This window comes from Anarrhichthys ocellatus, unplaced genomic scaffold (genome assembly GCF_004355925.1).
Source record: "Anarrhichthys ocellatus isolate YVR2014 unplaced genomic scaffold, GSC_Weel_1.0 scaffold24, whole genome shotgun sequence".
In the NCBI taxonomy this organism is placed as follows: domain Eukaryota; kingdom Metazoa; phylum Chordata; class Actinopteri; order Perciformes; family Anarhichadidae; genus Anarrhichthys; species Anarrhichthys ocellatus.
The window spans coordinates 5,005,761-5,024,600 of record NW_022280054.1 but is presented as its reverse complement, the minus strand read 5'-3'; the positions used below and the strand labels follow the sequence as shown (position 1 = coordinate 5,024,600).

General features: G+C 41.5%; 1 protein-coding gene across 4 annotated transcripts in view; it reads left to right on the top strand.

The window, feature by feature from the left end:
- Positions 1 to 16,882, top strand: part of dync2h1 (dynein cytoplasmic 2 heavy chain 1) — a 94,301-nt gene extending 77,419 nt beyond the window's left edge. For all 4 annotated transcript variants that reach the window (XM_031860491.1, XM_031860490.1, XM_031860492.1 and 1 more), the window contains 9 exons: positions 277 to 381; positions 4,057 to 4,173; positions 6,433 to 6,540; positions 7,067 to 7,168; positions 10,629 to 10,718; positions 13,505 to 13,614; positions 13,708 to 13,789; positions 14,673 to 14,789; positions 15,204 to 16,882. In XM_031860491.1, coding sequence (XP_031716351.1) covers positions 277 to 381; positions 4,057 to 4,173; positions 6,433 to 6,540; positions 7,067 to 7,168; positions 10,629 to 10,718; positions 13,505 to 13,614; positions 13,708 to 13,789; positions 14,673 to 14,789; positions 15,204 to 15,365 — 993 coding nt within the window. In that variant the 3' untranslated portion in view covers positions 15,366 to 16,882. The remainder of the gene's footprint in view (positions 1 to 276; positions 382 to 4,056; positions 4,174 to 6,432; positions 6,541 to 7,066; positions 7,169 to 10,628; positions 10,719 to 13,504; positions 13,615 to 13,707; positions 13,790 to 14,672; positions 14,790 to 15,203) is intronic.
- The last annotated feature ends 1,958 nt before the right edge of the window (positions 16,883 to 18,840 follow it).

Sequence of the window (18,840 nt, the reverse complement as noted above, 5' to 3'; positions counted from 1 at the left end):
ATTAAAAAATCTGCAATAAAGAATACAAACAACACACCTAATGATGAGCAAGATAGCACAATCCTATACTCCCACATAGCAATCTAACAAGCACGCTACAAGTTTTTACTTTTTCAGTTTATGACCATGTGTTGCTCGGAAATGCATAATGTTGTCTTGTGTTATAAAGCCATGATGAAAATAGGGAGCATGCTCATATTGTCACTCTCTTTATATGGACATGTGGATACATTTCTGTGTGTGACCTGTACAGGATGTGTCTGTGTGTTTCCCCAGGACTACCGCAGCGTAATAGAGAACCTCCCAGAGGATGACAGACCTGCATTCTTTGGTCTGCCTGCCAACATAGAGAGATCCTCCCAGAGAATCATCAGTTCCCAGGTACACACACACACACACACGCACACAGCCACCTGCTTATTCCCACAAACACGTACACACACACACACGACCACCACAACCTCCATCTCTTCCTCTAATACTCAGTGATACAAACTCAAAGGCACCCACACACATTTATTCACATACACTCACACAAACTAACAGGCAGATTCAAATATATACTGTAGCAGGAGCACACAGCAGCACATTAATTAGTGCATGCCAGTACACACACACAGACACACACTCCCACCCTTCCATTCTGTCAAAACCACTCCAGACATGCAGGTGCATTCACACTGAATACAAAGAAAATCATTCATCATTCATCTTACTTTATTTGTGCGTGGCGACAATAATCACAATACTATTCCAATAATCATCAAAATACGCTTAAAACTCTTAAAATGGAACTAAAACATACTGGAATCATGTTACCTTACATTTTGTTAAGAAACTAATCATTTTAATGTGTCTCAGATGAGACATCTTTTTTGAGAAAACCAATGTTAAATAATCACAAATCATAACTCCCCCCTGCATAAATAAGGACAAAATAAATGAATCAGTAAGAGTGAGTGTTCTTTGTGCGTGGTAATCCCTGTGTTTTTTAAATCAGGCTCTATTTTTCTTCTTCTCTACCGCGATAGAGAGCTAGACAGCTATTTGTTTTATACGTTTTAACCTATTGCAATTTTTTTACGTTATAATACTACAGTTTATTCTTAACATACAGTGTTGCAGGCCAGCTAACTGCACAAAAGCATGAAAAAAAACCCCAAGCCGTCTTAATGAAGGTATTCACTTTGAAAGCATGTGGATCTGGTCAGTTCAGATATTGGTGTTTTCAAGCTCCTGCAGCTTAAAACAAAGCTCCAGTTGGTGAGTCAGGTCAAGTAGTTCCGGCCAAAATGAAGCCTTAGTTTCTCACTTTTTCACTTTCACTGCACTATTTGTACAGGAAGGCAATTTATATCCCAATGTTGTGCTCAAATCAAACATGAAGTTACTCTAGCTGCCAGATTGTAGGTGAAACCTGTGCAGTTGCATTCTATGACACTGCTGTTATTTCTGTTTGTTTCATCTGGATTTGTCTCGATGTATTTGATTGTGTATTTATGTGTATTTACTCTTCAAAAAAACCCACAACCCCAGTCATGTCGGGGGGAACCGCCTCCATGGTGGAGACATGAAAGCAGTTTATTTCAGGTTCAAGACTTCAATCCAAGGTTAAAGGACTTTACCAGGCAGCCATCCGACTCCATTTATTTCACTCTGAAATCAAATTCACTTTGCTGAGGCATGAAACTATGTTAAGATGGGTAATCCATCACAGTGAATATCACAGCTGCTTTTATTGTTCTCAAGGTTATGTTGCCATTGTGTGGTCATTGCGTTGTAGCAATAATGTAGCGTTAACAAATAGCTTAATGTTCAACAGTCTTGAAAAAGGGAAAAGAAGATGACTTTGGAGTATGCTGGGGGAGGTTAGACGTATGAGCACAAAGGTGACAGCAGAGTTTTTCAACCTTGGATCCGCTTGGCATGCAGACGGGGTCACCAAAAATGTCTACGGTTGATATATTTGTATATCTCTGATGTGGAAAATAAATGAAAACGTTTTAAAACAAAATTTTTGAGCTCACAACAAGCTCTATAGTCACAGAACTTAACATCTCTGTAACTCGGTCGGTGTCGCGTGTCCGCGTGCTCAGGGTTGGTTTTTGGCTTTCTGTCTGTTTGCACTCTAGTGCATGTGCAAACAATGTTTCCAATGATAACATGTGTCATTGCAGATGGTCTGTAATATTTATGCTCATGTTGTCTTGAATATTCATTTATTTATTTATTTGTGTGTGTGTGTGTGTGTGTGTGTGTGTGTGTGTGTGTGTGTGTGTGTGTAGAGGTTGATGGTCACTGCATATTCTGATCTAAATCAATGCAACACTCTCACACGTACAACTAATTAAGTGGTAGAGTTGACAGAATGACATGCTTTTTGTGTTTTTGGGGTTTGCACGTGTCTTTCTGTGCGTAATACTCAAACACACTTAAACCCTGCAGAACCATTACAGTTTGTGTTAACAGGCCCCGTGTGTGTGTTAATGCATTTAAGTCCATTCACACTGTCGGTGTAATCAGTAACCCACACACAAGGCCAGTTGTGTGTGGGTTACTGTGTCTCTGTCTCCACCTATCTCCTCCACTCCTGCTGTTATTTATCACTGTCACGTTCATTCTCTCTCTCTCTCTCTCTCTCTGTCTGTCGGTCTGTCTGTCTGTCTCTCTCTATCTGTCTGTCTCTCTTTGTCTCTCTTTCCTTCCTTCCTTCCTTCCATTATGCCCACTCCTCTCCCTAAAGACCCTTCTCACTGTCTGTGGGTTGGGCACTTAACCACACACACAACTGAACGGATAAATGCATAAGCTCAGTGTTAATGAACCAACATGGGTCAGAAGGGTTTATAGAGGATTGCATTGGGTTGACAGACGAGACAGATGTATGATGTATGTGCACATAGTTTGTTTTCATGTGCAATGCAAAAGATAAGGGAGTATTTTGAGTATCGACTAGCAAGGGAAAATTACAGTATATCGTATCGTTTATGTGTTGGCCTCATTAGGTTTAAAAAAAAAAGTGTATCTTTCGCCCCATATTGTCCGAATAAATGAGCTCTCTCTGAATGCACATATGTTCAGTGATGGCAGCGTTATATATTTGGGTATAATAGAATCCGTGCTTGTGTTTTTTACTGCTCATTAGATGTCTTCATTGAACGGCATCTTGTCTAAGACCATGATAAATAGTCCACTGATTAAAAACCCTGAACCACAATCCTGGATCACATTGAAAGTGAAAGCCTGCACTAAATCCACTACGATTCAAACTGAACTCTCCTGCACAGAGACGTCTAGTAACTTTTTCTTCCCAGATTGTTATGACGGTAAATGCAGTTGCTGCCAGGTAGTAATTGCTTGAGATAGGAATAATCTTAATATATTTAAATCCTTATACATTTGAACCCCAATATATTTCAAATCTCCATCCTCAGCTGCCTCCCCCTTTCAAACAGACATGCATGCACATACACACACACACGCACACACACACATACACACACACATACACACTCACTTTCCCTCCTGAGCAAATAAGATAAAGCAGGTGTTGGTAAAGAGTTCTCCTGGACCAAATGAAAGCCATTTATCAGACGCTTTGCCTTCCTCACCACACACATGTATAGAAACTCACACATCTGTTCAGCACACACACACACACACACGCACACTAAGTCACGATAAAAGCAAAAAGCACTATCCAATACTCAAAGCCAGAAGCTAAGCATGCTTGATTAGGTGTGTAAGAAGCTGTTAGAGGATATGTTTAGGGTTCAGCCTTTTTTCACTTGCGACATTCTGGGATCTGAAACAGTGCTGACAGTGCAGCCACCAGAGGTGTCAATGACATTTTATTACAGTATTTTAAGAACTAACAGTGATTGTCTTTTTAATCATACATTGCTTTTGGGTTGATTTAGCAAAAGTGCATATTTATTGTGTTTATATTTGTCTTATTTTTCACAGAACACAACAGAACCTTCAGGAACCAGGTACCTCTGTGCAACTTCTGCTAAATTGATGCATTTTTTGTGTTTATATTTTATTGACTCGCAGGTTATTTACCAGCTGCGCGTCCTGAGCCGCTCAGTAGCAACCGGTTCAAAGTTCGACAGGGAGCTCTGGTCGAATGGACTTTCACCCGTCCTTTACTTGTGGAAGAAACTCAACCAGGTCAGTTATTTTCCAGTTCATCTTTTCCACATATGTCATTCCTTTCCCAAAACCAAGAACTACTGAGTCTTCACCAAGAATCAAACCCTCTGTTGTATTTATTCTGCAAACCAAACTGCAAAGCTGGCCCTATGAATTTGTTCTTGATTAAAACATTTTAACGATTTCTTCGTACTCTATCTGACTCTTAACCTCATATCCTAAAATTCGACTGGGAATGTTAGCAACATTGTGTTAAGTGGTGGAATCAGTGGTGGAATGTAACTAAGTACATGTACTCAAGTACTGTACAGACATACAATTTTCAGGTACTTGTATTTCCATTTGATTCTACTTTATATATTTAGTTTCTACTACATTTCAGAGGTAATATTATACCTTTTCTCTTCTACATTTATTTGACAACATCAAAGTACAAGTTACTTTGCAGATTCAGATTATTAATCCAACAAACAAATTGACTAATTAATTACGACATTACAGTGATGAACACATGAATGCAACTTATTATATTCCAGTAATAACTGCTGAATAACCACATGTCTAACACCACTTTGTTATTACACTCATAGTGGTTAAGTATTTACTTCATTGCTTGGTAAGTTTTTGTAGCTCTTTTCCAGCATTGACAGTTCCATGCTAGTCTTTTCTTGGATACAAAATCATGTTTTTACATTGCCCATGCAGCAGCAACGAGTCTAAATTAAAAGCCGTGAGAGCTAATTGTGGAAATAAGTAGGGTCTAATTGAGCACCCACTGCGTGTGACAGCCACTGGCCGGCCTCGTCGGGTCGCCATGTTGTGTGTGGTTGCTTGGAGACAGGCACCTTTTCAAATCCAAAGGACATCGACCTCCACATTAAATAATTTAGCCCCCATGTTCCCGCTCTCTTACTCTGCCTCTCTGTTATTCACTCTCATGCTGTAAATTACACATGCTCTCCCTCTCCTTTTCGCTCATTTGCGCCTTTGCTCTGTTTCGCTCTCTCTCTCTCTCTGAGAGAATGATTGATTGTGTTAATTGTTGCCGTTGTATCAGCACCTTGCTTCCCATAGATCTCAGTCTACCTCTGACTGCTGTCAATTAACAGGCCCTTTGTCGTCAGCTAACCCTCTGTGTTTGATAATCAGCGGATGTGTGGTCCCCAAAGTGTGTGTGTGTGTGTGTGTGTGTAAATGTTGATGTTCAACCTAAGTGTGCTTCTGTATGGCCATGTGCATTCCTGTCTTTAAATTGTGTGTGTATGTTTTTTGGAGAGTGGAGATCTTTATGTAGTCTGGATCGGGGGGGTGTACTTATTTGGTTGTTAATTTACCTTTTTGAATAGAGGCAATAGCAAAGATGTAGTCAAGCTGAATCCCACCATACTTGGTCTTTTTTAATTCTCTCATTTATCTCTCGTGTCGATCTCCATGTCTCCATTTCTCATTCCCACAGCCCGACCATCCTTCTCTCCCTCTATTCCGTCCTCTAACTCTTACTACAAGTAGATGCAAGGAAAACAATTTGAAATAGGATGCAGGTACAGAACCCGATATCTGCAGCAGAATACAACAAGATATCAGTGTTTGTGCACATTTGTTTTTTTTATGTTATGTATTTGTGCACAACTACAGACAAAAGCACTTGGTGCACTTCCAGTAGATCTCTGTGTTAACTAATACAAACAAATTATCCCCTTAGTCTACACTGCAGAAAGAGAGATAATTCCCATTTTGTTACATCTTGTTGTTGTGGAAGACCCAACAACAGAAGAATTTACTTTATGAATGTTGAGCTAAGGAAGCCCACAGGGAACACTGGAAAGATGTACAGTCCTAATTGAGGAAATCATTAAAAAACAAGCCATAGCATGCTGATGCACAGCAGCAGTTACAAAATGCAATATACGTCTTACTCTAAATAACGCTATGTCCACACTCCTGTGTCGTGGCTCGTTAGAGGAGACTGTTTAGTTGATGTAATTTTAACAATGTTCCAGTGATAATAGGGACATAAACCAATGCTAGGACAATTCTACTATATTATACAGTGATGCTACAGTGAAGCACTTTAGCCCAAGGTATAATATCTTAAGTTATGAGTTAGTCAGAATGACCAGCATCTAATTATATTTGCTGCATTTTCTCCTTGCCCTCTGCACACCCTCATCCCCCTCTTTCTCTTTCAGTCGTGGAAATCTTAGAAAATCTTAGAAATCTATCTTTTTATTCTGTCAATATGCTAACATGTCTTTCTGTCCGTCTCCTGTCTATCAGGGTTCTCCTCTGATCCATCAGAAGGTGGCCGCACCTACAGAAGGTCAGGGGTCACCGGTCCTGTCATTCATCACTCTGGAGCAGTTCAATGCCATCCGCCTGGTCCAGGTGCGTCGGATAATAAGCGCTATTAATAATGTCAAACACGTTACGTTACAGTGCATTACATTGTCAAAAAGAAAGATATTCTCATTGGGTGGTGTTTGCTGAACATTTGTAATTTGGCACAACGCTTTCATCAAATAGCATAGGTCCTGCACCTTGCATTATAAATGAGATGGATATGTTAACATGTTAAGAGTTATGGAAAATGGGCTTTGCTTCATGAAGATGTATGGGATGAGTGTGAGTCACAAAGAGTTAGATTCATTCATCTCCTGGAATGGGCATTTTTAGCAGCAGTCTGTATGTTACTTGTTATTTTGGGTATATGTTAAAGCCATATGTGCATGTTGTACTGAATACATTTGATTGTTTTAAGAGAGCAGAGTAATAAGATGGAAATAAGAAGCCCAATCAGTCAATCAATGGCCCATCATACTGAACCAGTTCCCAGCAATCAAATGACACCCCAGGTACCAGTGCTCTAATATATTGGCACAGTGTGTTCACTAAACTGTAAGTGTTGTCGCAGAGTATTCACCAATCCCTGGCTGCACTGAGCAAAGTCATCAGAGGGACCCAACTGCTGACTCCCGAAGTCCAAAAACTGGCCACTGCCCTGCTCAATCAAGAGGTGAGAAAGGAGAATTAGAGAAATGGAGGAAAGGTGAAATACATTGAGATACATAGAATTTGTATCTTAACGGTGTGAAGTGAATATTTCTCTTTACTACATTGTGTTAGAGGTGTACAACTTCCCCATACAGTGATGAAGATGACACCACCAGAGCCGACATAGGCACACGCTTTAATGTACAGACTTGTACTGTGGACCCATAGCAAACACTGCATGTGTCCTCGTTTGTGTCCCCAGGCTGAGATGAGGACAAAGGGGTTATGATGAGGTAGAGGAGGGAGAGATACACAATCAACCCTTTACTTCTTCTAAGTTTGTAATCTCCTGGGAGCAGCCTTGGGCATGATTCCCTTTCTACCGCTTCCCTCATCTCTCTTTTTATATTAATCAGCAGGCCTGGAGTCTCATCCCGGTCTCTCTCCCGACCAACTTTCTCCGCTCTTCATCTCTCGTGTTTTCCTCTCTCTTTCCTGGTCTCTCTCCCTTCTAAAATATTCCTTCACAACAATTTAGCACTAATACCAAAGCTATGAAATGTCTGAGCTGCCCGTTAGTTTGTGATATAGTTCATTGCAATGCATAAGACACAATTCCTTACATGTTTAAAGCATTTAAACTTAAATGTCCATTATAATTGTATATCACAACACCCCAAACATTGTCCCAATCAGCTGCTTACCTTGCTAAATCAGTGCTCATGGTCACAGTAAACCTAGGATACTCATGTTAGCCCAAAAAAAGATTTAAAACATGGATGGTTTCCATGTTTCTTTTAATTATCCATCTGGTACAGGTTTCCACAGATGAGGACACCTCATAGTGCATTATGGCTGACTTACTCCTGCAACTACTCGGCTTGTAAAACAGATGAGCTCTCACTCCCATTTCACAAGTCTATGCTCCCCTTTAATTGAACTGTTCAAACACTTTCCTGGACCCCAACACTAGTGAGCACAGTTGTTCTCCTCGATGCTCATTTTTGGACCCATTTTAAGACGTTCTCTCCGTATGCGATGTACGTAATCAAACTGCAGCATTTTAATGAGTTGTTTGTTGTTTTAATGAATTCAAATGATGATGAGTTATGACCCAGAGTAGTGGCACAGGCCTGTTTCTAAGATATCTCCTCCCAGAGAGAAAGTGTACAGAAATTGTCTGGCGTATTCTTGAAAAAGCAACAATCCTCGACACCTATTAGATTTACTACCAGCAGAATGGAAACCGTGATGATTTATCTAACACTTTAGTCTTCACAGTCAATAATATTAGATACAACTGTCTCCAACCACGAGACATTATGAGTTTGGCTTCTGTTTTAACCAACCGTCGCTGATTAGCCCGGTTTCAGCTCGAGAAGCGGAACAGAAAGAGCTGCTGATGTCATTGATATATTTGGGATTGTAATATTGTAAAAGTATGGCAGGCACAGCTCCGGAGAGATCAGCTCCATTGCACCTCTCCTCAGCTATGCAGTAAAAAATAATTAGATACTTGGAAACTACCCAAGCATCAGAAGAGAGTGGTTAGCAGCGCTGCGAAACAGAAATAGATATCACCACTGCCTTTAATCAGCGGAAAGATCATTCAAATCAAGACATGAGGACATGAGCATTTTGATGAAAGGTTTAACAATCTCAATCGTCTGTGAATTTTTCGGTGCCAGTGGTAATAATTAGCATGTCAATAACAAGTGCCAACCCTCCGATGCTGGCAAATAAAGCCTACACAGAAATGACAAAAATTTCAGTTCTACTCAGGCTGTCTCCAAAAGCAAGTCAATCCCCGTAGACCCCCATTTTAACAAGCCCAACTTTACAGCAGAAATAAACAGTATTCATCTCTATAGCTAATATCTCCTTCCGAGACAACCGTACCGGGGGAGAATCTTCATATAACTCACCGGTTTCAATTATATTAAGGAATGAAGTTAGGCATAATTGAGGGCGTGGCTGCTTTAAGTGACAGGTTTGTGTCGTCTCAGGCTGCTAGCTGCTAGCTGTCTCCTCTGTTGCGTCACAGACACATTTAAGAGCTCACTATTTATGTGCCTTGTATGTAAACAAACATGTGGTCTGAAAACGTGCTGGGCCTTTTTAGATTTTTAGTTTTCACTAAATGCAGCTGAAAGTAATTTAAAAACATTTAAATATATACTCTGATATGCTTTCTGTGGGTATATTTGCACATTTCAGTCATACAACTTAAGCTGCATGCTCATCTCCTCCCACTTCAGTGTGACACACACACACACACACACACACACAGCAGGGAAGTAACTGAATGGTTGACTTGCAGCTGAGAGACACGCAGGTCCCTTTTAGTTCCATTATGACTTTCAAGCTTGAATAACATCACATTCTTAATCCTCAATCTCCTACTGTGCATATCTGTGCATGTGTTTGTGTTCGGCACTTCTTTGATCTCTGTTTAACAGTTTAAGCAAGATGGACTGCCGAACCTGTTCCAGAGTTAACAGTTGTCTCCTGAGGGAAGTTTTCTGTTGCCACCTACACACAAATATGGCATTTGTGAGTGCCTTCCAAAATATCCCCTTTGAGCCTTTCAAAACTACACAAATTTATAAACAGCCTCTTACGGTTAAGGGAAAGCAACTAAAACTTTAAAGATTGTTAAGTAAACCGACATTTAGTGTACGTTTGTACATCCATCTACTCCTCCTCACCCAAATTCTTTGCTGCATTATAGATCATCTATCACACTACTTCACAATCGCACTGATCACAAGAAAAACAACAGCATTTGTTGTTTTTCTGTGGGGGGATTATTTTGTTTGTTGCCAAATTCCCTATGGCAGTACAACCTAGAAGAGTCAAATGTGCTTTTGCTACAGTTCCAGTGTGAGACAAAGGGCATAAGCAGATGGATTAAACAGATTAACTGTATCATGAGCCAGACACAAAGCAGCATCTGTCTACGCAAGAGTCTGTCGTCACTGAAGTTTGGGACAGCGTTTCAGTTTATTGTAAACAGTCAAATATTTATACAGTAAGACAAGTTATAAAGATTCACTCATTTGCATATCTGCCAACTCTAACCTTTTGAGATCAGACGTTTAGAAGGTGATGTCACCTCTGACATCATAGAAAACATGGACATTGATTATGTTTTATCCAGACCACAGTGGCTGTGCAGCCAAGGAGAATGTATATCGTTTAGTGACTGAGGCACAGTGTTTGAATGTGTATAATATGGGATGGTTGTAAGGTGACCCAACAGCCTTTAGTGATGGGGAGCGAGGGGGAGAAGGGTTGACAGTTGCGTTCAGTAAGTTTAAGAGAGGCATGTTCAGTGGACCACACAGCAGTCTGACTGACTGCAGAATGTCCACACCTAAAATAATATGGTTTACTTTACCTTCTTGCCGACACGTATTTTTTACTAGTACGACCCTAAATAACTTCTGTTCCTCTCTATGCCTGCTTCCCCTCTGTCTCAGTGTCCTTTAACATGGCAGAATAAATGGGAGGGACCAGAAGAGCCAATGCTGTACCTCAGAGCTGTAGTAACACGGGCTCTCGCCATACAGGTAACGCATACATGTGTTTATGCCAAGATGCATGCTGTACTCTCTTTATCTGTCGCTCTGTGTGTGTGTGTGTCTCCCTTTCTCCCACAGGCACACAAAGAATACTTACATTAAATAGACACGTGCACATGGAAGCAGACAAACACACATACAACCGGGTTTTAGCTGTGGTGGTAAATTTTAACTTTGGAGTATTTTTGAAGAGATAATAGTAAAAGAAAGCATTCTTCTTCCATGTAGTCATGAAACATTTCTAAAAGATTTGGAATGTGATTTGTGATAGTTGTCATGGTTTAGTTTAGTTATACACGGTTTAGATGGAATTCACAAAGGCCTGCTTCTATCAGAGGGCTTTTGTAACATTTTTGTGGGATAACAGACAAAGCATTTGCTGATGACCTCATTGGTTATTAAAAAAAAAAACAGATGCCCCTGGGTACTCTTACAGGAATAGGACTTAAGAGGCCTAAGAGTTTTCTAATCAGCAGTAGTATACTGATCGAGGGATCCATTTCAATCCGCCATGGATTTATATCCTACCGGGAGCCTTGTTTCCCAGTTGTGATGAATGTTACAGTAGGACACATTTAGATTTAGAGGACTCTGCACCTCAGATATCCCGCGATGGCCCCGGACCTGTTTCTGGTGTTTCCCCTCATGACAAGAGTCCTTAAACTGAGCCTTGGTCCGAGGACCAGTCTAAGTACTTTTGGGCTCCTGACCAAAATGATTTATGACTGACTGAGGCAACGTGTTGACTAAACCGATGCCAGAAAAATTCCAATGTTGTTTTGAAAAGGGCTCAATACAAAAAAAAAGCGGATTATTATATAAAAGCACGAGGTTCTGGGAAGTGTGTGCCCGAGGTCGGTGCCAGGAAATAAAGGTTCTGGCTGAAACTCCTCTCGACTGTGTCTGCCTGTACGCCTACCTCAATATGTTCTGGCAGACTAGAATACACACATACACACACATACTCAAGTTATTTCTTTTTTTATGAATTTGATGCATTTCGTTATTCATGTGGGCGAGCCTCACTGCTTGTGTGTGTGTGTGTGTCTGTCTGCCGGCCAGCCTGCCTGCCCATCTGTTTGTGTGTATGTCTTCCTGTCTGCATGCCATCTCTCTTCTCTTCCTTTCTGTCTGCTGGCCTCCCCGTCTACCTGCACTCCATCTGTCTTCATGTATGTCTATCTGGAGGCTGCACTGTCCTTAACTGTCTATTTCTGCCAATCAGTACTGAGTGATGTCTCTGTTAGCAGAGTGTCTCTGTCCTGTTAGCTAATCAGCCTAATAAAGGCGGAGACGGCCAACGCTGCTGCTGAAGAAAAAAGTGCAAACAGCACAGCGGCGCACCCCAGACGAGCAGAGCGACCTTGAAAACACTCAAATGCTCACACACACACACACACACACATATATGCAGATAAATACTATGCATACCAGCACACACTGGCTCGCTGTGCGTGTGCATCTGCCTGTAAATGTGACTGTGGGTATGGGCTTGCATTTGTGCATTTGTTTTCTTTTTCTTGGCATTATGCTCATCCCAATTTATCTCTAAAGCCAGCAAAGACTGACGCTGTGCTTAAAAGGAATCCATTGATAATATAGATTGGATCAGATCTTTGCTGATTCTGCCTCTATTTGTCAGCAATTTTCTTCGGCTGACCTCCAAAATACACGAGTGTCTGTGGCGATTTAGAGAAAACTGCTTACCGGTTAAAAATACAGAAATGCAAAAAAAAAAAAAGGTCCGAGAATAGATCAAAACTTCAATCCAAGGCCAACTCTCAAGGCCCTACATCTGGCCACTGCAGCCATACAGGCTTATGTATCCCGATAAGCTCGGCAGTACGTGTAAAAAATGACGGTGAAATCAGTTGTTGTGCCACTCGGCACAACATTTCTCAAAAAAAGAGAGAGGTGCAAACTGAGACCTAAGATCGTATTGTGAGATATCATTTCAGGTTAAGTCGTGAGCCGTGCCTTTGACAAAAATAACTAGTGTGTGCAGGGAAACAGCAGGAGGCTGCTTCCATGATCAAAGCAGTTGTTGCTGAATAAGGAAGACTGGATCAACACATCTGAGAGGCCTCAGAGGAGTCTATCTGCAGTCATACAGATCCACTCTTCACGTTTGTTGTCTCTTAGTGTCTTTGCACATATACATCTCTGTCTTTGCATGCATGTGTGAATACAGTATACACACATGCTCAAATGGGAATCTCTGTGTGTGTGTGTGTGTGTGTGTGCAATCACTGTATTCCCATTCGGAGGTAATTGGGGTTCCAGTGTTATCAGCTTGTTGATGTGGCGACAAAGGGACATTAAATACTCTACTAGCCACACATTTTTATTGACTTTGTGTTTTGCTCTGTCCCTTTGTAAAGCCTTTTTATCTCTTATTAACAAATTGACTCGAATGGAAATTGTGATCGTCCCACTCCCAGATCGATGTTCTCTATAAACAATGTAAAGAGACAAATACAATACAAACATCGGTTGCTTTGTGGTGACAGGGTGAAATACATTTTGAGCGAATATTGTAAGTATTTAGAGCCGTCTCTATTTGTGTCAAATTTCACCAAGAAAATTGTGCGTACACGTTATTTTTCAGTGATCTAATACAGGTTTTGCCTCTTGCCTCTTGTGTGAAACTGATGAAATTGTATGTATGGATGAGTTATGTGTTATCTTTGAGTGTTTAGTTGTAGGTTTTTAGCTCATTAATCTCTGTGTGTGTGTGTGTGTGTGTGTGTGTGTGATTTATTCTGTGCATCCAGAGTTGGGTGGAGCGTGCAGGCAGACAAGCTCTTCTGTCAGACACCCTAGATCTATCGGAGCTCTTCCACCCCGACACCTTCCTCAACGCTCTGAGACAGGAAACCGCCAGGTAATACACAATGCTTGTGGGATTATGTGACACAGAAGAAAGAGTGTGCACGCTATAACAAAACAAAAAAAATACATCTTTTTGTGGTTTTAGGTCCATGGGTTGTTCTATGGATAGTTTGGTGTTTGTCTCATCATGGAGGAGTCCTATTGCACAAGCCAAGCTACAAGTCAAGGTAGAATTCTGACACGTGATCCTACAGAACATGTTTTTTTTTTCATCCATTTAATGTGCACACATTCATACATTTAAAGAACAATGTACGCAGATATTCTTCTAAACCACTTTCAGTCTTCATTTATTTCCCTTTCATGCTCTGATTCAAGGGTGACATAGTTGCATTGTCTACAATCTAGATACTTTTTGTCATTTGTTTCTTTGTTGTCATGCCAATAACAGTCGGCACGGCTTGCACTTGCACTTGGATGAAATATACAAAGAGAGAGCGGAAGGGTGTGGGTGCTTAAAATCAGGCTGCAGCTGCAGGGTGGGAAGGGAAATACTCCGACATCTGAAAGAGAAACGGGATAATTGTTGTGAAGCAATGAGGTCTCTTACACAAACACACACACACACACACACACACACACAATGAAGCTTTTTCTGGATTTGTCTCTTGCTCACTCTCTTGCTTTTTTTTGCCCAGATTATGGTGATTTAGTAGTTGTCTGCCTTGATGCCAGAGTTCCTTTTATTATCTGCTCCACTGTGGAAAATCCCTGAGTCACTAGACTGGATATACTCGTATATAAACACTCTCTCCCATGTACAATTTGTACAACATGCTAGTTAATCTGCTGACAGCAATGTGTGTCTTCCTCACTTGCTCTACAATTCTCTTTGATAACACACTCTGTCTTCCTTTCCTTCCTCTTTTCATGTCTTTCTATCTCACCGGACCTTTTGCCTTCATCATCCTGTCTCTCCTCTCTCTCTCTCTCTCTCTCTCTCTCTCTCTCTCTCTCTCTCTCTCCTCCGTTAACAGTCACTTTGTTTTATACTCCCTTTGCCTCCTTTAACTTCTCACGCCTTCTCTCTCTCTCTCGCTCCTTTTCCAGGTCGGGGGTCTCCAGTTGGAGGGTTGCAGTTTTGACGGCGTTCATCTTTGTGAGAATCAACACGACTCTCCCAGTGTGTCGGCTGTCCCTCCTTGCTACATGGCCTGGGTTCCACAGGTATGTGTTTGTGTATAAAACAGCAACATATCGTTGCCTTCACCAAGCATGTTTACTTTTCTACCTGTCTGACATTAAAATGTGTGTAAAACATGAACAGAACATGGACGTTAGACCAATGAAACATATTTGTTGTGCTGTTTGAGTGTTTATATTGTCTGATATAATCATGAAACTAACAGTGATTGACTGTTTATACATCCTAAGGGAGTATTTCAACCAGAAAAGTAACAATTCGACTGATGTATTCATGTACAAGCAGTTGCCAATGGCAGACTGCTTAACGCTTGCCTTCATATGGGGATTTTTGGGGGACGTATTCATTGATATGATGTGTTTGTGGGGGTAGCTGAGAAACACAAACAGGCAATGTGCATACATTCATTCATTTGTGTGTTCTACCTTTGATCCTAGAACTCTGCTGCTGACTCCGCAGCATCCGAGGAGAGTATCTGGCTGCCTCTGTATATGAGCTCAGAGAGGGTGAAGGTGGTCACGCACATCCGTCTTCCCTGCGGTGCGAACCCCAACCAGTGGATACAGACTGGAGCTGCTCTCTTTCTCAAAGAACAGTGAAAGGACGCAGGGCGAGTAAAATAGAGCATGTAGCGACAGCAGCCTCTGTTGAGCACCGTAAGCTTGAGGTGAAGATAATATTGTCATGAAAGTCGAATTTGACCGGGGCGTCGAATACTGGACGAATTATGAACGCTCGAAAATGTCAGGCTCTGATACTGACATTTAATTAAGCACCTTAGCTTGGAGACCAAATACTTAAACATGCAGTTACTGTAAGTCAAGAACATCTGCATGATATGGGTACAAAGGAAAGCGTGATAATTGACTTTTAACAGCTGTTAACACACTGACACTGGAAGGAAAAGTCATTTATTTTCCTTTCATGGACCAGGCAGCCAAATGGAGCAACAACATCTTGGGACATGGGCCATGAACATGATATTATTTGGATCTCAGGCAGTAATAATCTTTGATGCCTCCATGTTAGTCTCACTACTCCACTCATCTTATACATTTCATCAAATAGTGTAAAACATCAGTGAGTCTTGTTATTTTGTTAAAAGAGCTTTTGAGGAAAGCAACAATATCCACATTTCCATAAGTGTTAGATTTGTTTCACAGTTATTTTCTTGCCTGAGCCCTTATTTATTTAAAATGAAGATGAAATAAATGTCATTATTGCTCTACTTTTTAGCAAACGTAGTCGCTAACACTAGCAGGCTTCATATAAGGTGGTTTGTGAGAAACTCTCTCTTGATGTAATTTCAGTGCAGCACCTCTTATCACTGTAGAAGTGAGAATGATATTCCAAAGCACCAACACAAAGACGCGTGTGTGTGCGTGTGTGCGTGTGTGTGTGTGCGTGTGTGTGTGTGCGTGTGTGTGTGTGTGCGTGTGTGTGTGTGTTTCAGGGCTGTGCTGACATTCCACCCATCAGTAGTCACAACTGTTCAACAGTAAATAATACAGATCACAGCTCACTCTGCTGAAAACGGACTTTACAGGAGTGTTTCCAAAGCCAATGGTGGTTCTCTCTCACACACGCGCACACACACACACACACACACTCACTCAGTTAGTCCCTAACCTCTGTGTGATTGGTTCTGAGCTGAGGTTGAGCGGAGTCAGTGAAGCTATGATGGATGGCCACAGAACCACAAGGGAGTGTGTAAGATGTGTATGTGTGTGTGTGTGTATGTTTGTGCGTGAATCCAGCCAAGAGCATCAAACATTTGATTGATGGCTTAATTAAGCTATTTTTTTTTTTTTCTGTATCTACCTTTTTTTTTTCCTTCATATTCATGCAGTTGTGCAAATGTTGGTGAGCGCGTCTGTGTGTGTGCACTCTTCTGTAAATGTGTGTGTTTGTGGAGTCAGAGAAAAGGGTTGAAATGAGGGAGGAGCGGGTGTTGTGTGTGCACTGCAGTGTGACAAAATGGGAGTGAAATGGAACAGCAGGTTTGAAAAAAAGAGAGAGGATTGGATTTCGGCGAAACACGGCCCTCTGGGTCAGAGAGGGAAGGAGAGACAGAGGGATGCAGGCATAGAGAGAGAGAGAGAGAGAGAGAGAGAGAGAGAGAGATGATGCAGGGAGTGAGAAAAAAGGCAAAAACGAATGAGAAAACTGTAGAGAAACAGGAAAATAAAGGCGACGCAGGTTGGGAGGAGAGCAGGGGTTAACGGGGAAGAGTTGGATGGACAAGGTTTTAACAAGTAGAGTCTATGTTATGGAGAAACGAAGCGGAGGGCAGAGTGTGAGAGAGAGGGAGCAGATATTCAAGAGATTCTAGTGTTTACAGCTCCTACAGTACTGAGCTGACAGGGGATATAATATGATATGAAAGAAAAAGAGAGAAACCCTTTGACCCCACATGTTTGTACGCATGTATCTTCGGTTACATGTTGCTGCATTGAGTGTAAATAAAAGCTCTAAAGCCTGATTAGTTTTCTACCAAAAGCTTCTCAAAATTCAATATTGCAAACAGAAAGTGTTGTTGCAGAACTCTCCCTCAAGGTTTGATTTGACTATTGTCCTGCAGGCACAGATGGGAAATTAACATCAGCATTGCAGCAAACAAAGAAATGCATTTGCCGACGGCTTGTTTCCAAGGTAATGTGTTTACAGCTTAGTCTTTTGTCTCAAATTAGCATGCCGAGGTTGACAAACTATTGTGATAAAATTCGGACTCTGATGACGTGCTTTAGTGAGATGTTTGTTTTTGAACCCACACAACATGAGTCATTTACAGAGTGAAGATGTCTTTACAGCACACGTCACATTGCTACACCTGAACTAATCTGTAGTCAATGCTCAAATCAAAACCCACACAGCCTGAACTCAGCATATAACTAGAGGGGCACTCGGAGAGCACAGACTGTGTGTGTCTGCCTGATTCAGATCCGCTCAGAAGTGTAATAGGTTCTTCTTTATCCCATGCTTCAAGTTTCATGAAAATCGGGCCAGTAGTTTTTTCTGTAATCCTGCTGACAGACAAAAAAAACCTAACTGAGGTAAAAGGGTTTTATTTCTAATGCTTGATCTCCTTCCTGAAATTCACCACACTCCAACAGAAATAACAAAAGTTGTGTTTTTCTGTCTTCTGGTTTCAAATCATTCTCTTCTGTTCTTTCCATTCTCCTGCTTTTGTGACTCTCCATCAATTCTCCCACAACTTCCTCCACTTCTTCTTCCATGTCACCCACCATTCACAGTGTTGTTTCACCAACAATACAGTACAATGTTTATGTAAAGCTTGCCTGTGTGAGACATAAACATTTAATTCTTCTCCGATAATCTTTCTAGCACACGTGTTTGTAACATGCAGTCCAACATAAATACTTAAGAGCAGAAGGATGTAAACAGAACAGAACCAGAACCTTTTCATTTGTTCTCCTTTCCTACTGATATGTAATCACGCCATCTCATTTGTTCATTTAACATCACTGAGTCACTCCGTACACAGTCTAAAGCATCTGACCCCGGCAGTATTATAACTTCGGCACCCAGCATGCTAAATGGGCCGACATCTGGTCGGTCCCCATGAAGGCTGGTAAAATGTTTTGGGTTCCAACATGAGGCGAGATTTGTCATCTGAGTTTCTGGATTTAAAATGTTAATCACTGCTGCATCAGACTTCCAGCCACGTTTCAGTGAGAGAACCACAGGAACCCTCTGATGTACCACAGCCAGCTTACAACAGCAGACTTGACCACTTCTCCTCCTCGTACACACCATACGCTGTGTTTTGTGTCCGGATCTTGAGAAGGCTTTTGGACTGGCGGTCTCAGGGACAGCTGGTGATGACACCTCTGGTCTCTCCCACTGCTTCCATCAGCTTCACTGTGGACGCACTGTGTGATTCCCACATTTCACTGCAGTGCTGCTTTTTTTCAATAAACACCCACCTGGATTGCAAAAAAGATGTCACAGCATGTCGCACCTCGGTGGAGGTTTTTTTTAGGGCTGGGAAGTGCGAGGAAAAGCTAACACCTTCCACAGGATGCTCGGGGGGGGGGGGGGGGGGGGGGGGGG